Source organism: Eumetopias jubatus, unplaced genomic scaffold, assembly GCF_037043125.1.
Source record: "Eumetopias jubatus isolate StellerSeaLion01/CBP00866 unplaced genomic scaffold, mEumJub1_p1.0 scaffold_172, whole genome shotgun sequence".
NCBI lineage: Eukaryota > Metazoa > Chordata > Mammalia > Carnivora > Otariidae > Eumetopias > Eumetopias jubatus.
Window position 1 is genome coordinate 67,576 of NW_028274978.1, and position 24,964 is coordinate 92,539.

Here is a 24,964-nt window from a genome sequence, read left to right on the forward strand (position 1 = left end):
CTCAAGTGGATGTGAATGCAAGATAGGGTTCTAGTCGAGTAGTTGCCAGGGTTGGGATTGAAATTATAGCATATAGAATGTCTGACATCATAATACCTACTTATGAGATAAGTGCCTTCTTCTATTATGTTCACCCAATAAGAAATGTTTCCCATATTTACTCAAGTTAAATGTAACTTAAATATTGAAACAAACTTTTATTTAGTTCAATATTGACTTTCATTTTTGGAGTGAGAAAATGAAATACCCCATTCCCACACTTTGTAAAGAATATAATCTCTCTGGCTTTACCATGTAGCTTTACGTACCTGCCACATATACATACTAATTAAAAGAATTAGTTCCACATGATCTAACACAGAAGTTGATGAAATACTAAACAATGATAGTTTAAAATAACTTACAAATCAGTATGAAAATGATAGAAACTACAATCGTAGAAAATTAACTCAAGAGCTACAAACACTTCTCTCTGATGACAATATTGGGCAAAGAGCAACAATTCAATAATATTTACCTACTCTCATATGGAGTGTGCCATAAGTTGAACACATAAATCTGAGGACAAGAAGCCTTGGCCTGCCTAAGTTTTTTAATTCAGTGGAGGAATATATTAGTTAAGGTTAGTTTCTGCTGGACTGGACAGAAAATATAAATCAATTATATAAGAATAAATATATATTTCATATGATAGGAGTCGTGAGATACCTGTGAAGTCAGCTTCATGAATTTATCTGAGTTCTTTCTATCTTTCTGGTCAGCAATTTTATTATTTGAATTCCATTCTGACAATGCCTAAAAAATGCTTTATCTCTACCATGTCCTTGTTCAAAACACCAATTAAAAACAGAGAAAAGAGGGCAAAGGCAAAATCTAATGTCTTCCATTTAAGTCTTTATTCCATTTTGAGTCTGTTTTTGTGTATGGTATAAGGAAATGGTCCAGTTTCATTCTTCTGCATGTGGCTGCCCAATTCCCCAACACCCTTTAGTGAAGAGACTGTCTTTTTTCCATTGAATATTCTTTCCTGTTTTGTCGAAGAATCGTTGACAACAGAGGTGAGGGTCCATTTCTGGGCTCTCTATCCTGTTCCATTGATCTATGTGTCTGTTTTTGTACCAATAGCATACTGTCTTGGTGACAGCTTTGTAATAGAGCTTGAAGTACGGAATTGTGATGCCGCCAGCTTTGCTTTTCTTTTTCAAGATCGCTTTGGCTACTTGGGAGCCTTTTCTGGTTCCATACAAATTTTAGGTTAGTTTGTTCTAGCTCTGTGAAGAGTGCTGGTGGTATTTTGATAGGGACTGCATTAAATGTGTATGTTGCTTTGGGAACTATGGGCCTTTTAATAATGGTTTTTATTCCTATCCATGAGCATGGAACATTTTTCCATTTATTGGTGTCCCTTTCAATTTTTTTCAGGAGTGTTCAACTTTTGCAGAGTACAGATCTTTTTCCTCTTTGATTAGGTTTATTCATAGGTATCTTATGTTTTTTGGTGTAATTGTAAATGGGATCAATTTCTTTTTTTAAATTTACTTTTTTATTATGTTCAGTTAGCCAACATATAGTACTCATTAGTTTCTGATGTAGTGTTCAATGATTCCTTAGATGCCTATAACGCCAAGTGCTCATCATACCTGCCCTCCTTAGTACTCTAGAGAAGAACACAAGCAGCAACCTCTTGAAACTTGGTCATATCACCTTCTTACTAGACACATTTCTGGGGGCAAGGGAAACAAAACCAAAATGAACTTTTGGGTCTTCATCAAGATACAAAGTTTCTGCACAATGAAGGAAACAATCAACAAGCCAAAAAGGTAACCAATGGAATGGGAGAGGATATTTACAAATGACATATCTGATAAAGGGTTAGTATCCAAAATCTATAAAGAAATGATCAAACTCAACACCCAGAAAATAAGAAATCCAGTTAAGAAATGGGCAGAAGACATGAACAGATATTTTTCCAAAGAAGACATCCAGACGGCCAACAGACACATGAAAAGAACCTCATCATCAGGGAAATACAAATGAAAACTACACTGAGATATCACCTTACACCTCTCAGAATGGCTAACACAAGAAACAGGTGTTGGTGATGATGCAGAGAAAGGGGAACCCTCTTACACTCTTTGTGGGAATGCAAACTGGTACAGCCACTCTGGAAAACAGTACGGAGTTTCCTTAAAAGGTTAAAAATAGAGCTACCTTATGACTTAGCAATTGCACCTCTAGGTACTTATCCGAAAGACATAAAAATACCAATTAACAGAGGCACATCCACCCCAATGTTTATAGCAGCATTAAATTCAAAAGCCTAACTATGGAAAGAGCCCTAATGTCCCCTGAGTAATGAATGGACAGGGAAGATGTGGTATACATACAATGGAATATTATCTGCCATCAAAAATAATGAATCTTGCCGTTTGCAATGATATAAATGGAACTCGAGGGTATTATGCTAAGCAAAATAAGTCAGTCATATGTGGAATTAAGAAACAAAACAGATGAACACAGGGGAAGGGAAAAAAGAGAGGGAGGCAAACATAGTAGTTAAACTATAGAGAACAAACTAGGGTTGTTGGAGGGGAGGTGGGCTGAGGATGAGCTAAAAGGGTGATGAATATTAAGAAGGGACTTGTGATCAACACTGGGTGTTATATGTAAGGGATGAATCACTTCCTGAAACCAATATTACACTGTATGTTAAATAACTAGAATTTAAATAAAAACTTAAAAAAAACTAATGTCTTCCAGCAGATGAAACTCAATAAGTCATCTTTTCCTGTATTTCCACAGCAACCCCACTGTTTGTTTTTCCTTCCCTCTTTCACTATTCTGTGAAAGGCACTACTGTAATAATTTAAGCTTTATGATAGCTCTCAAAATGTTTTAAAGATAATTTTTATATTAACAATTAGTAAAAATGAGAGCACAATGTTTAATAATGAATAATGGATAAATTGATTTTAAAATGCTATTAAACTAATGCTTACATTGAAATCTGCGTGATGAATACAATTAAGCAAACAAAATAGGACAAGGAATAGAGTGCCTACTGTTTGTTTAGATGCCTAAATGAGGAAATAAAACATGCAGTGTCCAAGACATTTAACGAAATCCAGTGTAAATGAGTAAAAATGAGAGTGGAAGCAACATAAAGCTACAGAGGAAGATATTTACCCAATATTAACAAATCTATAATTTGTTTGGTGTGTTTGCAGGTGCACGGGTATGTGTGTTTGTGAGGCCCTGTGTGCGTACCAGTGCGGAGGGACCCTGAGTGTTTATGTGTTGTGTGTGTGTGTTTGCATGCCGACGTATGTGTTGATGTGTGTGTCCAAGTGTGCATGCTTGAGTGCCACAGACCTTGTGAGTTGGTGGGTGTTGCCTGAGTGTGTGTTTGCACATGGATGGGTGTGTGTAGGGGTGACCATTTGCACATACCTGTGTGGAGACACCATGTGTGGTCCTATTTCATTTGTGTGTGTGTTTGCATGCGTGTGTATGTGTGTATGTGTGTGGCGATGTGTGAGTGCCTGTGTGCCGGTTACAGTGTGTGCTTCCCGGTGTTAGGTGTGTGTGTGTGTCATGTGCACGGCCGTGTGTGTTCCTGGCAATTGTGCATGCCTGTGTACTAGAGATCAAATGTGTTGGGTGTGTGTTTCCTGAGTGTCTTTTCCTGTTTGTGTGGCCAAGTGTGCATGCTTGTATGCGGGGACTATGTATTTGTTGTCTTTGATTCCCAGTGCACGTGAATGTGTGTGTGCATGCGAGCAGAAACCTGTCTGGCTGTCTGGGCAAGGCCATGGGTGTATGGTGTGTATGTGTGTTTTCAGGCACACCTCGGTGTGTGACTTTCTGCGGTGCTAGGTATGTATGGACATGTGCCAGAGACCTTTCAAGTGAGTGTTGAGTGTATGTGTGCTTGCATGCGCGAGGGTGTCTGTGTGTTTCTCTGTGTTTGCAGGCCGTTGGGTGTCTGTGTGTGTCTCTGTGTTTGCAGGCCCTGTGTGTGTGTGTGTGTGTGTGTGTGTGTGTGCGCACATCTGTAGCCACCTGTTCATGCCTCTGTGTTGGAGATTGTGTGCGTGTTTGGTGTGTGTGTATTGCATTAGCACGTGTGTGTGTGTTTGCGAGGTCATGTGAGCACACATGTGTCCCGAAAAAACGTATGGGTGTGTGTGATTTGCATGTATGTGTGTTAGCATGAGCTCATGTGTGGGTGTGCGTGTTTGAGGGTGCAGGATCAGAGGTGTATGCCTGTGTACTGAAGATTCTGTGTGTTTCTTGAGTGTCTGTGTGCTGTATGGACCGTGTGTGTGTGTCTGTGTGTGTGTGTCTGTGTGTGTGCGTGTCTGTGTGTGTATGTGTATGTTGTTCTGGGGCCAATTGTGTATTCTTCTGTACTGGAGACCGTTCGTGTATGTTGTGGGTATGGGGTTACATGTGCAAAAGTGTGTGTGTGTATTGGGAAGCTCACTGCACATGCCTGTGAACCAGAGACTTTGTGTCACGTGAGTGTGTGCGTGAGCACGTGCATATGTGTGTGTTGGAGCGGCTCAGTGTGCATTCCTCTGCGACACAGACCGTGTGTTTCTGTTACTTGTGCGTATCCTGAGTGCAGGAGTGTGTAAATGTGTCTGTGTGAGGGCCAATTGTGAATGCATGTGTGCCTAAGACCGTGTGTATTTGCTGTGCGTGTGTGTGTGTGACTTTTTGGGTGGAGGGGGGTGTGTGTGCTAGTGCCGGGCCAAGCATGTATGGCTGAGCTAGATACCGTTTGTGAGTGTTGCGCATGTGCTTGCGAGTGCAGCCGGGTGTGTTTGCACGGGCAAGTGTGCATGCCTGTGAGCAGGACACGTGTGTTTGTGTCTTATGTGATCTCAGTGTGTGTCCATGCACAGGTGTGTGTGGGAGTGGACATGTGCAGCCAACATGCATTCCTGCGGGTTGCAGATTGTGTATTTCTGCACATGTGTGTGTGAGAGAGAGAGTGGTGCCTGTCTGCATGGGTTTGTGTCTGTGCGTGTGTGCGGCCATCTTCTATCTGCTGTGTCAAGCCTGGGTGTGTGGGTGAGTGTCCTGTGTGTGTGTTTCCATGGGCTTGTGTCTGTGGTGCCTGTCTCTGTGTGTTTCCAGGCACAGGTGATTGTGAGTGTGAGCGGCCACTGGCACATACCTGTGTGTCGAGACTATATGCGTGTATGTTGTGTGTCCAAGCGTTTGCATGTGCACACGTGTGTATATGTGCGTGTGTAGGCCCCAGTCAGAAAAGGAGAGGGACTGCGGGATTTCCAGCTCTGCGGATTATGGAGAAAGGGGCAAGAGGCCGAGGGTAGCCATGTCCCTCCGGACACACAGGCCTCGTGTGCATTTGTGTTTCTTCAGGAATCTGTCTCCCCTCTCGAAGCCCAGATGCACAGGGCCCAAGGCAAGGAGGGAGGGGCTGGAGTTGTCAGGCGGGTGTTAGGCACACCACCCATCTGTGCTGATTGCACAGATGGTTTCAGGTGTGGGCAATAGCTAGGGGTTTCAGTCTCCTTCCTGGGCCGCACACCTCTTGTTGTGTGTGTGTGTGTGTGTGTGTGTGTGTGTGTGTGTATGTTGTTCTGGGGCCAATTGTGTATTCTTCTGTACTGGAGACCTCTCACCTTCCCGCCCCGACAAGGGCAATGCCAGAAGTCTGTCATTGCACAAATGTCACCTGGGACTGGGAGTGGACATGGACAGCATCCACATGAAGGGCGAACAGATAAAAACCAGGGTCCAAAGACCGTGGGTGCGCATATGAAATCCACTCTGGTGGAAACGTTTGGAGACCCAGTCGGGTACTGTACCTGTAGATATGTGCACGCTTCTCCCGCCTGAGACGGGGGGAGGGGGGCTGTGTGAGGAGCCCCTTCTTGTCGGTGATGCCTGGAGCCAGGCTTCCATTGGCACCGGACCCACGGCCCCAAGCCTACTTTGCAGGCTCGAAACCACACTTGGACATCTCTCACTACATTTGTCGGCCAGCTCTGGGGTTGTGATGGCCCGGCTTGATGTTCCACTCACGGTCTGACCCGGCGGACCCAGAGAGGGGAAGGCTAGGGAGGATGCATTCTCCTCTGCAGTCCAGACGAGTCGGGAACCCCTGCCCTGGGCATTCTTGCAGTTGGCAGAATGCAACGGAAGACAGTCCGTTGCTGGTGGTGGAGGCGTTTGTGCTGCCTGTCGCCTGGGAGCCGTCCTCAACTCCTTGCCGCCGGGCCTTCCAAAGAGTGGGCACTGAGGTCACCAGGGGGATGGATGGTGGACAGCATCCCTCTGCCGTCCTCTCCACAGGGATGTTGCAGACTTCCTCTTCATAGAGGGGCATCTGGGTCCCCTTTGCTGTATGCTCTTGGCTCCAGGAAAAGGCATGCGTCCCTCTGTCCCCCATGGCAAACACACTGTGTGTCTGTGAGACTGTGTGAGGGTGTGTTTGTGTGGGCACTCAACCTGGCACCTTTTCGAGGATCACCGGACTGGCTGCCGGTCCCAGAGGGGGAGATGACTTTGATTTCCTGGGAAAGGAGCTGCTCCGAGACTCATCTGCATCTTTCTTCCTGAAGCCTTTAGGTTCCAGAGGCCGTGTGGCCAGAGGGGTCAGAGAAAGAGCACCGGAAGCCAAAGTCAGAGAGGAGGACGGAGAGGAGAGCGTGAGGAAAGGACAGGCGGACCGGTGGACAGAGAGCTCTTCCTCGCTCGTCTCCTGACCAGCAAAGGACATGCACTGGGACAAACTGTAGCCGCACATTTCCCCCGAGCAGGCAGACGGTTTCGGGGCCTCTGTCTCCTGGAATCGCACGATGACTACTCCAGGGCCTGGGCTGACCATTTCCACGCACACTGGACCAGGCTTCCCGGTGGTGCACACAGTGTCCCGAGTCTCAGAGGAGTCTATTCGGGAAGGGCGAGGGACAGCTTCGCATTGTTGGTAGAAAATCCAGGCAGAGGGCGCGCCCGACGAGGCCGCGGCAGGGGCGTGGGCGGGGTGGTGGGGTGCGGATGGTGTTGGGGGGCGGCGTGGGGGTGCGAGGGTTGGGGTCGGTGCAGCTGGGACCCCGAGGCCACCCCCGAGGAGGCGCACCGGCGGGCTCCCTTGCTGGATGGCTGTCTCCCGTGGGGGCGAGAGGCGGGGCCGGCGGCGGCCACGCCCACCACCGTGAGACTACTTGGACCCGGGGGCCGGCCCGCGTCCTGGGCGTGGCTCAGGGACTCCATCCCGCCAGGGCCGCACGGGTGCCCCGGCCAGGTCGGCCCCTTGGACACCCGGCCCCAGGCCCTTGTGCGCATGCGTCCCAGAGTCCGGCAGCCTCGGGGAAGAGACCGTTATCGGTCGCCGCCCCTGGGCGCCGGACGGAGCCCCACCTGCCGAGCCGCTTGCGGAGGCCTGCGCTCACACCTCCAGCCTTTCCCTCGCAGCTGCCCCAGCGAGGCAGGGTCCGGGGGTAGCGAGGCGGGGTCCGGGGGAGGCGGGGCGGTCCCCAGAATCCTGAACCCGCCTCAGTCGGGGAAGGGGCCGGTCACGAGGTGTCTGTGCCCGGGGATAGAGGCCCCCGGGGCGCGCCGGGGGCGCTGAAGGCCCTAGGTGTGGGGATGGCCGACGAGGCTGTGCGGGAAGGGGAGGAGCGATGGGAGAGAGAGGATGCCATCCTGGTGGTGGAGCTGGTCCTAGTGGGGGCTGACCTGAGGTTGGTGCTGCAACTGGCCGTGTTGGAGGGGGAGGACGGAGAGGACGAGGAGGACACGGAGGAGGACACGGAGGAGGTAGACGAGGCTGACACGGAGGAGGAAGACGAGTCTAGGGAGGTTGAGGAGTCGGAGGAGGAGGGGGAGGGGGATGGTGAGGGAGAGGAGGCGGAGGAGGAGGGGGAGGGGGAGGAGGAGGAGGAGGAGGCTGACAAGGCTGTGGAGGAAGAGGGCGACGAGGCTGTAGTGGCTGAGCAGGAGCAGGGGGAGGAGGAGGAGGATGTGGACAGGGAGGAGGAGGGGGAGCCTGAGCATGCTGAGAAGGAGGAGGCTGAGGAGGCTGAGGAGGCTGAGCAGGAGCCAAGGGCGGAGGAGAAGCCCGAGGAAGAGGAGGAGGTGGAGGGGCCTGAAGAGGCTGAGCAAGAGGAGGGGGAGGAACAGGCTGAGGAGCAGGCTGTTGTGGAAGAGGCTGAGGTGGAGGAGGCTAAGGAGGAGCATGTTGGAGAGGAGGTGGCTGAGGCAGAGGAGGCTGGGGAGTGCGAGGAGCCTGAGGAGGGAGAGGAGGCTCAAGAGGCTGAGGAGGAGGCTGAGCACGAGGACCAGAGGGAGGAGGGCCAGAAGGAGGAAGAAGGGGCGCAGGAGCTGCAGGAGAAGCAGAAAGGGGAAGAACAGCCACAGGGGCGGCGGGGTCCGATCCCGTCCCCGCTCGAGGCTCTAGAGGCCTTGCAGTCAGAGCTGGAGCCCGAGAATAAACAAGCCAGCAGGTCCTCCTCTCGGCTCAGACTGAGCTATTGTCGGAGGCGGCAGCGTCACCTGGAACACCGAAGCGCCCTTATCCGGGGCATCCCTGGCTTCTGGGCCAAGGCTGTATCCTTGACGCTGTCATGGAGGAACCCGGATGTGGCCGGGCTAGAGCAAGAGGAACTGAAGGGAGGGGGCCGTTGAGTATCCAAATACATCGGTTGGAGAACCCCCCTCAACCCCAGCCACACCCCCGGCCGCGCCGCGGTGTGGGGGCCACGCTCATGCCCTGGTGATCCCGACAGCCTCAACATCCTCGTTCTGGTGGGGGTGGGGCCTGTGGGCCTCAGAGTGCTCTTGATGTCGCAAGAGGCACTGGAAGACCAGTGGGGGAGTAGGAGCAGAAGTCCAGCTGAGAATTAGGAATTAGGAGTCGCTGCAGGGCTTCTTCTCACAAAACAGCTGCAGGCAAAGCTCGGGTTCCCCTCGGGGTAACGCAGCAGGCCAGTGGCTGTGAGTGCCCACCTGCTCAGCCTGAGGAAGGAACGTGTGCTTGTCCGGAGATGAGCTAGTTGTGTCTGGCCGTCAGCACAGGAGGATGAGCTGGGGAGGGGGGTGTGGGGCGGGAGGGGTGGTCTCTCAGGATGCACAGCTTCCTGTGTGAGTGCCGAGATCTGCAGCATCCCCTGTGGGGACCCAGCGGGCCTTGACGCAGCCCGTGGGGAGGGAATGCAACCCGGGGAAGCAGACGGGAGGCCGTGCCCGGCCGCTGTCCAGACTTGCTCTGTTGTTGTAGCTCTTTCATCTCCAGCCCTCGGAGGGTCCTTGACTCACAGCAGTTTGTGAACCACCCCCAGATGTCAGCCGTGATCAGTAAGGAAGATGAAGGCCTCCTTGGCTACATGACGGATTTGAAGGTGTGGCGTGGCAGACTGAGACCGGGGCGGGGGACGGGAGTGGGGAGCGTGCTGAAGTGATCCATCTCTGAAGTCAGGACGGGGAGGTTCTGCTGGACAGAGATTTCACCCCCGTCTCCCCCACTCTGCCACCCGGCAGGTGGAGGATCTCAGGTTTCCCCGTGATTGCCGCCAGATCCTGCTCTTCTTTCGCAAGAACCCCTACTTCCGGAATGAAGTCATTGTGAAGGAGTATGTCCTCAGCGCTGCTGGTAAGAGGCCGCCGCCTGGATGGGCGGCCACAGGGACAGGAGGGGGGTCGAACCCGATTCTTTACCCGGTGCCTTCTCACATCCTTGTCTTCCGGCAGGGTACGGGCCTTTTCATTCCACTCCCATCCAGTGGCACCAGGATTATGAACAGGAGGCCTACAGTCGCAGGGACCACAACACCAGTCTTAACTTCTTCAACTGGTTCTCTGACCCCAGCTTTGCCAGCTCTAGCAGGATAGCCGAGGTGGGGCCCTGTGACAAAGAGCGGGAAGGACCCTGCTGGGCTCCCCGGCTGCTTGGGATGGGCCTCTGAGCCCTGCCCCGTTTCCCCTGCCAGATCATCATCGACGACCTGTGGCCCAACCCCCTGCAGTACTACATGAGGAAGAAGGCCCCAGGAGAGGGAACCGAGAGGAGGACAGGTGAGGGACCCAGGGTGTGGATGCCGAAATGTGCGCCATGGGGCTCCGTGGAACCATGGCTCCACCAATGGAGAACCTGAGGCTCAGAGGAACTCTCCAACGCAGGGGCCCCGGGTCAAAAGGGCATCACCGTCAGAGAGGGAGATTGGACAAGTGCAGTGCCAAACGGCTTCTGCCTGGGGAATCTTGAGGCAGGCGGGGCCAGGCAGCATCCATGAGCAGAGCTGGAGAGGCAAAGGCGGCTCGGCAGCTGCACTTGGGGGAATTGTCATTCCGGGGCCATGAGCCCCAACCTCAGGTCTCCTAGCACCGCCTTACACTTAGGCCCACCAAAGTTGCCTCCCGTCATGCTTGGCAGAGACGTGTGGGTATCCTGGCGCAAAGGCTCACCCCGCCGCCCCGTCACCTTTCTGTGTTGGTCTGGACACCACCGTTGAACCCTTCATTTCCATAGGCAGCTCCTTTCCTCCCGCCCCCAGGCACACCGAAAGCACTGGCCAGGGTGCACAGATTAGTTGAATACATGGGTGGAGGAAAGGTAAGGCGATCACAGTCAGCAGCAGGGAGTGGCATGGGAGAGGGACCGCCGTTCCCAGGGAGGGCCTTCAAACCCTGAAGCAACCTTACCTATGGCCCAGAGAAGGTACACACGGGTCTCCTCCTGAGTGCGTGTGTATCTGTCTGCGTCTCGGTGTGTCTGACCCTCCCAGGGAGCATCAAGAATTTGAGATGAATATGAGGGAGCATCGCACTTGACCGAAGCCAGTCCAGAAGCTTCAGATGCTCAGGCCAGTTCCTCTGCGCAGGAAGTAACCGAAGACTGGTGCGGGGGCGAAACATGGGGCAGATTGAGGCCCCAGGAGCCCTGGAAAAACATTGAAAGGTTGATAAACAAGGTCAAGTGTGCTTTGTGTGTGTGAACGCGCGTGTGCGCTGGCGCTCGGGTGTGCGCGCTCCCCTTTGGGGATGGGGGTCGGGGGAGGGCCTGAGCACATCGGCCTCATGTGGGTGTTTGACTTCTCTGCCTGGGCATTGCCGGCCCGTGGAATGGCTCGGCCTGTATGCTTGCCCAGAGGGCTAGGTCACACATGCGTGGGGACTGCATCCCAGGGGGCAGAGGTCCTTCCCCTGGAGGTGCGGGGGTGCTGGGCAGGGAGCGGAAATGAGACCAAGGCCCGCTCCCTGGGGCTCATCTCTTCCCTGGAGAAATGAGGACGTTCAAGGAAAGGGAGCGACGAGCCAGGGCCAATGTGTGTAGGACCCAGGTTCAGTGGATGGAGATGACAGTCGTCCAGGGATGCTCCCTGGTGGGTGACCTCAGACACATTCACTGCAAACGCCACGGGGGAGGCGGGGGGAGAACCCAAGGTTCATTACTCAGTTGAGCGGGCGCTGGAGCTCTTCCTGGGCCTAGGAATGCGCACAGGCTCTTGCTGACACGGTCAGCCTCTCAGAAGCAGCAACGATGATAGTGAGTGTGGGTCAGGCCTGATGGCGGGACGCTGGGAGAGGGGACAGAGTGAGGTGGGAAGGTAGGAAGGATGGCACTCTCAGTCGGGCACAGGAGCCAGGGCGAGCGTCTAATCTGTGGGGAAAGACACGCATACACACACACACACGCACAGATGCACACTCAGGGGCACAATCACTCACCCCCCATACGGACACACTCTTTCAGGCACTCCCACACACTGACACCCACACTCACTCTCACTCACCGCCCCACCCACACTCCTTCACTGACCCACATCCCCTGACATACGCCCACTCGGTCCCTCACTCAGGCACCCACTCACTCAGGCCCCTCCCCCAGAGGCTCCTTCAGTCACATGTCCTGACACTCACACACTGACGCACCCAAGCTCCCCCAGAATCCCTAGGCCCCTGTTTCCCTAGGGCCCTCGTTTGGGGTCCGCCAGAGTGCAGAGAGTCAGAGGGGAGGGGCGGGGGTAGCACGATTGGTAAGTGCAAGGGACGGGCCACTCACCCGTGTGCTTTCTGTCCCATGATGACTCTGGGGCTGATATCCCTTAGCCTTCTGTGCGTCGGTCCATGGAAAGACCTGGAGCATACAGAGCAGCTGTCTAACGCCACACCCAGGAGGCGGTGAGGTGAGCCACTGGGGTGGTCTTCCCCCAAGCGGACGTCTGCTTTCCTGAGATGCCTCTGCCTGGGGAAGCTGGCAGACGACCGAGTCCGCTGCCAGTAGAGTGGGGAGATGTGAGCGTTTGCCCCACGAGGCTCTTCTCCATCCCCAGCTAAAGTGGCTGCAAGGCAGCAGCCCTGAGGGTGACGGACGATACTAATATTCCTGCCCCCCACCGCGCCGCACCCTGTGAAGCTCCCCGCTCCACAACTTCCGGGAAGTACGGCGGCTCTTTCCCAGAGGAGGGTTTGGCAGTCAAACAGCACGGATGCTGCTTGTCCCTTTCAGTATGCAGGACAGATCGCCTATCCAGCGTCAGGTTGTGGATTTGATGATCTGTAGGACCTAGCCTTGCCCCTTCCAGGGTGGGAAGAGGCGCCTGAGGCTCTAGGAGGGAAGGCTTGGCTCTCTCAGACTACGGGGAGACTGGCCTTCTCAGCTTCTTGGTCTGTAAATGCCGGGGTACCCGCCAGCTGGCCATTGGCTCCGCTTGTGCAGGTCAGATGAAAGTGTGACCTCAAAATCCGCAGCGGGACCAGGATAGCTCCCATGTTGGCGCACGGTCTGAGGGTTGTCCTAGGCTGGGCCGTTTTGGTGGACCGCAGGGTGTTCCTCTACACTTGTGCGGTTTGCTCGGGTGTTGCTGAGGACGTAAAGATTGGGGGGAGAGTTGGGCATAGGGGCCCCCACCTCTCAGCATCTCTGGCCAGCGCTCGGGCAACGGCGTGACGTTGAGGCCCGGCCCGGAGAGAAGGGTGAGGCGGGGGTGGGGGGGCGGATGCTTTGGGAGATCAGGGAGCCCCAGATGTCAGGAGTCAATTGGATGCTGAGGGCGTCAGGGCCAGGGTCCCCAACAGGAAAGCGGGGAGCCGGGACAGCTCAGACAAAGCTGTGCTGGCGTCCCGTTTGACCGCTTGGATAAGACCATGAGAGCATCCTGTCTAGCAGGCTCTGCAGGGGTGACCTTTCCAGCACGACCCAAAACCAAGCCACTAACCATGACACATCCGTCGCCGTCACGAGCTGAGGCACTTAGTCTCGAGATGTCGGCCCACAAGACCCATCATCACGGTAGACGGGGGCGTGATCCAAGCCCTGATTGGCAACACTTTGGCAACAAATCCACAGGCGGTCCACACTCAAGGTCCTGGAAAGAGCTTATAAGAAACCCTAAGTCTGAACGGGAACCCAGCAGCCTTCTCAGGGACTTTTGTACTCTGGCTCAATAAACTTTCCCTGCTGCCCAGTGCTCTTCGTCTGGTCTACCTCTTCCTTCCTCGAAGCAGCGCGGCCAAGACCCCAGGCACTAAGGGAACAAAACTCCTGTAACCCAGAGTGCAGTCTGATCGGAGAGGACCGCCTCAGGAATTCATGAGCGTTCTGGCTCCATGGTTCTGAAGCACGTGCTTCAGTCCCTGGCCTCTCTGGGTCTTCGAGTTCTTCTCTGCGTAAAGGGTGGATCGCGGGCGTCCCACTTTGCCCGTGTTTCTGTGTCTTCCTGAGCGTGCCTTGCCTTGGTGTGTCTTGGCCTGGCTCTGCCTGTGCCGTCATGTCTCGGTTCTCGCATCCGCGCCTGAGCCCCGGACGGGCACACCTGCGCCCCCATAAGTGCCTTGGGCTTTGCGAGTCTCGCTGCTTTGCTCCAGCTGCCGGGCTGTTGACCTGACTTGGGTCTGTTGTGAGAGTTCCTGTCTCTGAGTCTGTCTGCCTGTGGATTGGACCCCGTTCCTTCCATTTCGGGATCGGAATCCTGGCCTCCTCAAAACAGGCAGGAGGGGTGGGGTGGGGGTGGTGCTTTACTAATCACTGGTGAGCCCTGTGTAGTCCTTTGCTGCCTGTAGCCTATTGGGCGCTGTGACACCTCCTTCAGTACAGATGAGCAGCCACGCACCGAACCACCAGTCAGCGAGCGGCAGGGATCAGAGTGGCCTCGCTTAGGGCGTAAGGTCACTCTTCTTACTCCGTCCACCCTCTTCCAACTGCTCTCTGGCCTCGGGCCTAAAAGGTCAGTCTCTTGCACGGAGCATAGACTTGGGCAGCTTTTCAAAGGCAGAACGTTCTGCTGTTGTGCACATTGAGCGGGTTGCTGCCTACCCTCTTTACTGACCAGGGCAGATTGGCGTCCGCTGATGCACTACTTGGTTTCTGCGTACCCCGCGACATTTCCCATCCTCAATGCCTCCGTTACTTCCTCCTCTGGTGTCTCATTCATGTTTTAGGTACATGTGAACACTGACATCTTTGACACCGCAGGATGGAGCTCTGCTCGGCCTAGGAGAAGTTTGAGTTGCAGTGTGTGTGAGGGAGGTACGCAGGGTCGCGTCAGGGACGTGCGGGTGTCCGTCACGTCCACGGGGTCCTTCCTGCCCCCTTCGTTCTGAAATCTCTCTGCAAACGCTTGGCTTATCCATACGCTAGGGACACAGCCAAGTACGGTTTCCTGCAGGCCTCGGGCACCTTGGGTCTGCAGAACTCCTGCACCTGGCCGACCTGAGTCTTCATACCCTCGGGCCGACACGTCCCCCTTGTGCCCTCCCCACAGCCCTCCCCCACCCTGTTCACCACGTAACCTCAACTTTCCCCTCTGGTTGCTTGCACACCTCGGACTTAACTTTCAGCTTCCGCATTCATGGGTGGTTCCATCCAGTAGGCCCCCTTCTGGGGCTGGCTTCTTTCACTTTAGCACAGTGCTTTACCGCATCTACGTTGAACGCACCTTTTCGGTGCTCTCCCCTCTCACATTGCAGCAAACACCTTAGCCGGGGGGGACCCAGGTCGGCCAATAATACGGACTTGGTTGGCGTAAGGCGCGAGGGGCCTGCTCCCGGCTGTCTGTCATGACTCCACGGAAGGGCATCAAACAGCATACAAGATACAGCTCTGTGCGTGCTCAGCTGAGGAATGCAGACGGATGCCTGCTTGGACGGATTTGTCTTTGGGGCCAGATAGGCAGCCCAGAGTACTTCCATACTCAAATCCTGCTCTGGTGTTTCTTATGCATGTACTCTACGGGGTGCCTTATTTCAGGCCAGCAGCTTGACTTAATGGACACATGGACGCGCTTCATTTCGGCAGGCCCGACTCTCCTTAGCATAGAGCCCCGCCTCCCACCTCCATCCCAGCCCCACCCCTCCGGACCCACGGGCTCATCCTCCCACTCCTTCTCCTTTTGTCTTGTGAACATTTTCTGGGTCATTGGTGCCGAACATCGCCTGCACGTTACAGTAGTTTATCTCTGAACCTGTCGAACGTATCACGTACCGTGTTCTGGCCTCCGTGCATCCGTAGGGGAAGCTGGCTCTTCCTCTCCCTGAGGCTCCCTGGTGTGTGATCGGTCAGTCCCAACTCTGTAGGCTGCCAAGAGACATGTCTCTGCCTCGCTGGTCCACTGGCCTGGGCATCTCTTGGGAGCGTGCCTTCCGCTAGGAGCGCACCGGGCTCCTTGGATGTGCAGAGTGAGTATTCTGGGCCAAAGTGCAAAGCCCTGTCACCTTAGGTCTTCGTGCAACTGCTGCGTGACTAACTCCCTCCCACCTGACTCTGGCGTTCCCGACTCGTGCCTGCCGGTGGTGGGCATGAGGGTTTCCCGCAGACCTCTGAGAAGCCTTCACTTCATTGCTTTGGGGCTTTGCCTCTCCATCTCACCCCGCATGACCTCGTGGGATCTGTCTGCAGGTCCACAGGTGCCTTCAGATCTCCTCTTGACGTCCAGGGAGGAATGTTTCCTTTCAGGCTGTAGGCTTTGCAATGTACAGAATTCAGCCTCCCTCCCTGCCTCCGGCCGTCCTCGCTTCCTCCCTCTCTCCCCCCCCCCCTCCCTGTCCCCATGCCTCCCTCCTCCTCTGCCCTCCTCTCTCCCTCGCACCCCCTCCTCTCACTCCCTGTTCCTCTCCCTGGGCCCACCCTCCCTCCTCCTCTCCTTCTCCGCGCTGCTCTGCGTTGTTATCCGTGCAGGGTCCCCCGTTTGCGTCGACAAGTAGAGTTTGAAACGGTGACGCGCTACCGCCCAGAACCGGGCACTTCACCCCAAGGGGGCTCCTCCGGCCTCTTTCCGGTCAAATACCCCCTCCTGCCACGGGCGGGCCGACCCATTTCTCTTATGGACGGGAGGCCCTCCCACGGTGCAACACCAACACCCTTAGCCTTGCCATCACCCACTGGGCCTTCCTCCAACCTCATGCATCGTGCATCGTACACATTCCAGAATGCCTCCCTGCAGCGGACCGGCATGAGGTGTGGGACTGTCACCAAGGACATGCTGAGTACCGGAGAAAGGGCAGGTTGTGCTGCAAGTACTCACTTTGCCATCTGCTCCCTGGGTGGCACTCCACTGAGTGAGAGACAGACCAAGGAAGAACTTGCAGCAGAGCTGGGGCAGCCAAGACAGCCAAAGCTCCTCAGCAAGGCGATTTAAAGCAGGCTCTGTGGACCATTATGCTGGAACTCGGACATCCCTGGCAGTTAGGGTGAGGCGGGAAGGCAGACACAGGGAAAGGGAGCGCGGAAGTCAGACAAGGAGGGAGAAAGCAAAGATGAAGGGCCCAGCAGAGGAAAGTATGATAGGAGCGAGAACTACCAGTGGCTTTAACGAAAGAACACACCCAGAGTTACTCTTTAGGCTTCGTGGGCGGCCCATTAGCATGCCACCGAGTCCCAATCGCGGACCTCACCGGGGCTGTGCCGGTGGTTGTGTAAGCACAGAGGTGACCTCGGACCTTGGCTCCTTGTTAATTTCAGGCCAAATATCTGTGTGTGGTTCCTCTCTTTGTAGGAGAGGCAGGCCGTTGGGGCGGGGAGGTCCCTGCGTTCGTGATCCTCCTGGGCAGCCTCCTGACACCCTCGCGCACCGGTCGGGGAAAAGGGGGAGTGCCATGTGGACAGCCATGTGGCGGTGGTAGGAGCACCGGCTGATGACTTCAGGGCTTCGCCCCGGCGTGACTAAGAAGGGGCCGGGTGAGGTTTCCGGGCGGCGGGCAGTCACCCTATTGAGCCGCTGGGTTTGAATTCCCCGGTGCCAGTAGCGTGTTCCCAGGGGAACTGATGAGAAGGTGAACACGAGGTTTGTGATAGCAGGGACCTCCCAGGAATGGCCTGGGAGGTGTCAGTGAAGAAAATGGGCAGGGACCCGTCACGGACGCCAAAGCTGAGCAGATGCACTTGCGCACTGGCTCCCACGGGGGCGAGGGGCGGGGCCAGGTGCTGCCACGCCCACCGCAGTGCATCTGGTGGGTTCCCGGGGCCGGTGAGCGTCCTGGGCGTGAGGCCGGGGTTCCTTCCCGCGAAGGCCACATGCGCCCCCCCGCCCCGCCACCCAGACGCCACCAATCCCCAAGGCTTTGTGCGCATGCGTTCCCCAGGCCCGAGGCCTCTGCTAGGTACGGGCCTCCAGCCGTGGGCGCCAGAGCTCCACCTGCCGGCCGCTTGTGGGAGCCGCGTGCTCGCCCCTCCAGCTCCTTCCCTCGGTGGCTGCGGTGGTTCGTTCCAGGGCCCCATGGAGAGCGAGGCGGGGTCCGGGGATGCCGGGGCTGCCCCGGCATCCTTGGACCAGCTTAGTCCGCTGCCGCTGAGGGGGTCGTGGGGAGGAGGGGGCCCGTGGGGAGGCAGATGCCTGGAGCGAGGCTGGGGTGCCAGAGGCCCTGGGGCGGGGGGCATGGCGGCAGAGGCTGTGCGGGAGGCTGAGAACCGGCACCGCAGAGGCGAGGCCGGCCCGGGGGAGAATTTGGTGGCCCTGGGGGAGGATATCATGGCGGCGGTGGGGGTCGTGGCGGTGGAAGACGAGGAGGTGGCACAAGCAGAGCAGGACGAGAAGCTGCAGGAGCTGCGGCAGAAGGGCCAGTGCTGGGTCCCGATCAAGCCGGGGACCCCACTGGCCGCGCTGGAGGTTGTTCAGTTAGCGCTGAGCTCTGTGGATGCCCAAGCTACCGGGGCCTACTTGCGGCCCAAGCGCAGGATGAATCAGAAGCGGAGTTCTCACCTGGCTCGCCGGAGGGACATCATATCCAGTGCATCCCAGGCCGTATCCTGCCTCCGGCTGGTGGGGCTCGGCTGCTGTGGAGGATCACCGAGAGGAGGGCAGCAGCATAGCCACGGCCACGGCCATGAGCGCTGGGGGAAGGGCTCTTCGCCCCCTTCCCTGGTGGGAGTGGGCCCACGATCCCTACAATGCACAGCAGAGGAAGCCGGGGCGTGGCAGGGTTGAGAACGCTGGGGCTGCGCCCTGTCCAGACCCTGTCTGTGCAGAAGCTGCGGGCGGAAGCTTTGGACTCCCAACAGCCTTGCAGGGTTCAGGGAACACGGGTCAACACGCTTCGACAAGTAGTGTGAAGCCCGCTTGGCTCAGAGTAGATATTGGAAGGAAACGTTTGCATGGGGCAGACGGAGAGGCTGCCCTCCCCCCTTCCCTGTCCTTCAGAGCCTGCGTGGTTTTCCAAATTTCCAAAGTTCAGGGCTGACCCACAATGTCGTCCGCTCTCGGGTTGCCAAGCCAGTCAGCCGGCCGCCTCGCTTCGGCCGCCCGCGGGAACCCAGACACGGCGCTGCCGGGATGCTGCAAACTCTGTCTCCACAGGCCCCACACAGCCAGGCCGGGACCCCAGGCCCAGGCGCCTACCCGCACCTTTCCTCCCTGCCTGTCGCTCCCTCTCTGTGTCCTCGCCCGCCCTCTCCCCCTGTCCTCTCTGCCCTCCCTCTTTGTCCCTTCCTCCCGGTGTGCGGTCTCTCTGTCCCTCTCTCTCTTTTGCTTTCCCCCTGCCCCCACCTACCGCTTTCCCTCCCTCCCTCGCTGACTCTGCCAGGACCACGCTTTGGGCCGTGGGTGCGCAGCCATGCTCCAGGTGACACGAGCGGCCCCCTCCTGGGCACAGGAGGCCCCTCAAAGTCACGGGGCTTCAGGCAAACACACAAGCAATCCCGGCCGTGACAGTGGGACGGGGCACACCCAGCCGTCCAAAGCAGTGACTGCCTGCAGGCCACACGCACAGGCCAGGGGGACGTGGGAACAGAGAGCAGTCAGGCCCTCGGCCTTGCCCTGTCGCGGGCAGGCAGCCTCAGAGGTGCTGGAAGCCAAGGGACTACCCAGGGTGAAGCAGGTGGGAAGAAAGTGCAGGTGCTGACGAGGTTGGGAGGGCGGCAGTGCTTGGCGTTTCTGCACTTTTGCAACTTCCGTCACTCCTCTCAGCCGGGAAGGTCCGGGTGGCTCCTGCCTCTCTTTCCGTAGCACGTGCCGGCGAGGCTCCTTGACCCAAGGCAGATCCTGAAACACCCCAAGATATCGGCCGTGACGGGTGACCAGGACAGAGACGTGCTCAGCTACATGACCAATTTGGAGGTCAGTCCTGGGAGACGGAGGCTGGGGGAGGACCGGTGGGCGTGGGGTTTGAGCAGGAGGGGGCCGGGCAACGTGGTTCAGTGCCGCAGCCAGGCAAACAGCTCGGGGCACCTAGAAGACACGTTCCCCCTTCCCGTCCTCTTTCTTCGGCGGGGCAGGTGGAGGTACTGGGCCATCCCAAATACCGCTTCAGTTTGATGTTTTCCATTGGAAGCAACCCCTACTTCCAGAACAAAGTGATCATTAGGGTGTATCGCCTTAGCATTGCCGGTGGGAGTGAGCTTGAGCTTCGAGGATGTTCGGGGCGGGCGGGGGGGGTGCACTTGGGAACGGGAGGGGTGGTGCGTGAGGTCTCCAGCATGGGGTGGACCAGGCCCAGGAGGGAGACCGGCTGGGAGGTTGAGAGGAAGAGAAGGCGAGAGGGCGTGGGTCCTAGGCCGTGGAGAGCCTCTCCTAAATTTTCCCTTCCTGCAGGATATAGGGCGTGTCGTTCCACACCTGTCCAGTGTTTTGGGACTATGAACATGGATCTGGCTGCCACAGGCACGACACCACCAGCCTTAACTTCTTCAACTGGTTGTGTGACCCCAGCGTCCCAGGTTCTAACAGGATCGCCGAGGCGGGGCCCCTGGCGGCCTTCGTCGGCCGGGCTGATGCCCGAGCCCCGGCTGCTTGGAACGGGGTCCAGGGCCTGTGCTCAGCTGGCCTGTTTCGCCTACCAGGTCGTCATCGAAGACCTGTGGCCCAATCCTCTGCTGTACTACCCGAGTTAGGAAGGCATCCGAAGGGAATGAACTGCGAGGAGTGCCTGTCGGTGAGAAGCCAGGGCTGCTGGGTCCTGACTTGTGTGTGTGGAAGTTGCCGTGGGACAGGCAGATTAGTGGTGGGGAAACTGAGGCTCAGAGGAGACTGGGCCCCAGCTCACCCAGGGAGCGGGTAGCAGGGTGAGAAGTGAACCTAGGGGAACTCAGCACACATCCAGGTGGGTGCGTCCATGCGGGCAAGTTCAGGCCCCCCATGCTGGCAGCCGGAACGTCCCAGGTCACACGGGAGAAGCAAGGTTTCTCCACCCCGTTATTCTGAACTGACACCTGTGCGCATCAGCCCCTTTCTCAGGACCCCGGCCTCTCGTTCAGTTGGGGATGTTCTGCCAGTCTTTTCGATTGGAGCTCCTTTTCCCAGCCCGCTCCTTGCCAAAATTCCCCCACTTCCCTCCATGTTCCGGACCCCCCCGTGGCTTCCCACGGCCTCATGGCCATTCTTGGGAATGGCACTGGGCCATGGGCTGGAGGCTCCTGAGTCTCTAGGTGAGGAGGAACAGGATCTCACGAGGACAGAGGACACCCTCATCCCGCCTTGGCTATCCTTGGCATTATGCAATTTCACGAATCCCTAACGTGTGTGTGTGTGTGTGTGTGTGTGTGTGTGTGTGCGCACGCGCGCGTGCGCCCAGGTCACGGTAGCTGTGTGGACGTGGACCACACAGAGATCAGAGTCTGACCAACCAGAAGATGTCAAGGAGATATTCACCACTGTGAACGATGGGAGGATGAGTTAGGTGGTGCTTTGCCTGCACAGGACAGAAATGGGGGAAAGGATCACGTGTGGCAGCTCTGGAGAGTATCCAGCACGTATCTGAACAGATGGCGAGAGACATAAGTTAAGAAGGGCTGTGCATCTGTGTGTGGGTTTGTCCTTGGAGCCAGGACAGGGCGAGGAGGCTATCTGCCTCATGAGACCCTCCAACCCCCGCCGTGTGGAATTGCCTATGTGGCGGTGATGTTCAGCATGGGCACAGGGCAGGCCAGGGCATGGCATGAGGACATCCGAGGCAGGCTCAAGAGGAGGGCGGAAAAGGCAGACCTCTGTTCATTAGTGTCTGATACTTCAGGGCAGGGCACACAGGTGGGGAATTGTCCTGGAGAGCAGGACCCTCGTGGCTTGGTGGCTCCTCGTCCCGCCCATTGACACCACTTAGGGAGCTTGGCCCAGTACCCTTGTTCCTGGAAGCATGCCCCGCACGGCTGTGATGCGTTCCCATGCATGCATCTGTCAGGAGCACTGCAAAACCCCTGTGTCCTGGGAGGACGAAGGAGGAGGCTGTCTCTCGTGGTCCCTGTGGACCCACGCTGTCCCGCGACGCAAAACCCGCCCACAGGGGACAGTTAGAAGGACGCATGAGGGAAGTCAGGTGTGAGTGGTGGAAGATAATGCGGCTTTGTGAGTGGGCTGTGTGAGGGAGGTCTGCGTTTGGCTGTCTGTGTGTGCGTGTGCGTGCATGTGTGTACTTGCACGTGCAGCCACCTGAGCATGCCTCTATGCCGGGGATCGTGTATGTTTGTGTGGTGTGTGTGAGTTTTAATGTGCACATGTGTGCATGGGAAGAGTGCATGCCTGTGGACCGGAGACCATGTGTCTTAGTGTGTGTATCGGGAGGGTGTTTTTGCAGGTGTACGGTTGTGTGTTTGCGAGGCCACGTGTGTGTGCTTTGTGTTGGGACCCTGGGTGTTTATGTGTTGTGTGGTTGCATGCCCATGTATGTGTTGGTGTGTGTGGCCAAGTGTACATGTTTGTGTGCCACAGACCTTGTGAGTTGGCGTGTGTTCCCTGAGTGTGTTTGCACACGAATAGGCGTGTGTGTGCGCGCGTGTACAGCCAAGTGCACATACCTGTGTCTGGGCACTGTGTGTGTTTCTATTTCATGTGTGTTTGCATGTGTGTGTATGTGTGTATGTGTGCGGCCATACGTGCATGCCTGTGTGCCGGTGATACAGTGTGTTTCCCAGGGTTGTGTGAGTGTGTGTTTGTGTGTGTTTCTTGTGCACCTTAATATGTGTTCCTATCAAGGCCTTGCCTGTGCACTGGAGATCATATGCGTTTGGTTTGTGTTTCCTGAGTGGCTCTTTGCCTGCACACAGTGGACTGTGTTTGTGGCCAAGTTGAATGCCTGTGTACGGGGACCATGTGTGTGTTGCGTGGTCCGTGGGTTTCCCAGGCATATGAATGTGTGTGTGCATGCTAGCAGAAATCTGCCTGGCTGTGTGTGCTAGTCCCTGGGTGTATGGTGTGTGCATGTGTTTTCAGGCGCACCTGGGTGTGTGACTTTCTGTGGGGCTTTGTATGTATGGACGTGTGCCAGGGACCTTCCGTGTGAGTGTTGAGTATTTGTGTGCTTTCATGTGTCTGTTGTGTGTCTGTGTGTTTGCAGGCCTTTGACTGATTGTGTGTGTGTGTGTGTGTGCGCACTTCTGTAGCCACCAGTTCATGCCTGTGTTGGAGATTGTGTGTGTGATTGGTGTGTGTGTGTGTGTGTTGCATTAGCATGTGTGTATTTGGGTGGTCATGTGTGCAGACCTGTGTGCCGAAAACATGCGTGGCTGTGTGTGCGTTGCTTATATATGTGTTGGCATGAGCGCGTGTGTGTATGTGTGTGTGTCTGTGGTTGCGGGACCAGCAGTGTATGCCTGTGTACTGAAGACCGTGTGTGTTCCTTGAGTCTCTGTGTGTTGTACGGGCTGTGTGTGTGTGTGTGTGTGTGTGTGTGTGTGTGTGTTTGTGTGTGTGTGTGTGTTCCCGGGGCCAATTGTGTATTCTTCTGTGCTGGAGGTTTGTGTATGTTGTGTGCATGGAATTACACGTGCAAAAGTGTGTGTGTGTGTGTTGGGTAGCTCAGCACACATGCCTGTGTGCCAGAGACTGTGTGGGGTGCATGTGTGCATGTTTGCATTAACACGTGCATGTGTGTATGTTGGTATGGCTCGTGCATTCCTGTGTGACGCAGACCGTGTGTATCTGTTCCCTGTGGGTATCCTGAGGGCAGGTGTGTGTGTGTGTGTGTCTGGGTGAGGGCCAGTTGTTTATGCATGTGTGCCTAAGACCATGTGTATTTGTTGCACCTGTGTCTATGGGAGTTCTTGGGCAGAGGGGGTTGTGTGTGTGTGTGCCAGGCCAAGCGTTTATGGCTATGCCAGAGACCTTGTGTGAGTGTTGTGTGTGTGTTTGCGAGTGCAGCTGTGTGTGTTTGCATGGGCAAGTGCGCATGGGTTTGTGCAGCACGTGTGTGGTTGTGTGTTATGTGATCTGAGTGTGTGTGCATGCACTGGTGTGAGTATAAGTGGGTGTGTGCAGCCACATGCATGCCTGTGGGCCTCAGATTGTGTGTGTGTGTGCACGCCTGTGTGAGAGAGAGAGAGAGAGTGGTGCCTGTCAGCATGGGTTTGTGTCTGCGTGCATGCGTGTGGCCATCTTCTTTCCCATGTGCTGAGCCCGGGTGTGTGGGTGTGTGTCATGTGTGTGTGTTTGCGTGTGCCTGTGTGTGTTGTGTCTCTGTGTGTTTCCAGGCATGTGTGTGTGTGTGTGTGTTTGTGTGTCCACAGGCGCATGCCTGTGTAGACCGTATGTGTGTGTGTTGCGTGTCTAAGTGTTTGCATGTGCACACGTGTGTATGAGTGCATGTGTAGGCCCCGGGCAGGAAAGGAGAGGTCCTGTGGGATTTCCAGCTCTGCCGATGATGGAGAAAGAGGCAAGAGGCCAAGTGCAGCCACGTCCCTCCAGACACACAGGTCTTGTTTGTATTCCGTGGTTATTCAGGGGTCTGTCTCCCCTCTCGATGAACAGACACACAGAGGTGAAGGCAAGGAGGATGCAGTGAGAGTTGGCAGGCGGGTGTGAGGCACACCACCCATCTGTGCTGCTTGCACGGATGGTCCCAGGTGTGGGAAATAGCTAGGGGTTTCCGTCTCCTTCCCAGGACGCACACCTCTTGTCATTGGCCCTTCTCACCTTCCCTCCCCGGCAAGGACAATGCCAGCGTCTGTCATTGAACAAATGTCACTCGGGAGTGCCAGTGGACTTGGACAGCATCCACATGAAGGGCGAACAGATGGAAAACATGGTCCAAGACCGTGGGGGCGCATATGAAATCCACTCTGGAGGAAACGTGTGGAGACCCGGTCGGGGACTAGGCCTGGATCTATGTGCATGCTTCCCCCAACTGAGACGGGGGGAGGGGGAGTACAAGGAGCCCCTGCTTGTCAGTGATGCCTGGATAGACTGGCTTGCATTGGTGCCAGACCAACGGCCCCAAGCCTACTTTGCTGGCTCAAAACCACTCGTGGGCATTCTCTCACCACATTTGTGGGCCAGCTCTGGGGACGTGATGGCCCGGCTTGATATTCTGCTCACGGTCTCACCCGGCTGGCCCGGAGCGGGGAAGTCGAGAGTGGATGCGTTCTCCTCTGCAGGCCAGATGACCCGGGAACCCCTTCCTGGGGCATTCATGCTGTTGGCAGAATGCAACACAAGATGCTCCATCTCTGGTGGTGAAGGCGTTCGTGCTGCCTGTCACCTGGGTGCCATGTTCAGCTCCTTGCCGCCTGACCTTGGCCTTCCAAAGAGTGAGCACTGAGGTCACCGACCCAGCAGACTGCATCCACCTGCCA

General features: G+C 56.1%; 1 protein-coding gene across 1 annotated transcript; it reads left to right on the plus strand.

Moving 5' to 3' along the window:
- Positions 1-7,321: 7,321 nt before the first annotated feature.
- On the plus strand, positions 7,322-10,230 carry LOC148161535 (testis-specific Y-encoded protein 3-like). The gene is made up of 6 exons (XM_088020793.1): positions 7,322-7,465; positions 8,266-8,586; positions 9,300-9,377; positions 9,517-9,628; positions 9,727-9,872; positions 9,966-10,230. Exons 1-6 carry the CDS (start codon positions 7,322-7,324, stop codon positions 10,128-10,130), a joined length of 966 nt encoding a protein of 321 aa, XP_087876919.1. The 3' UTR covers positions 10,131-10,230.
- Positions 10,231-24,964: the final 14,734 nt, after the last annotated feature.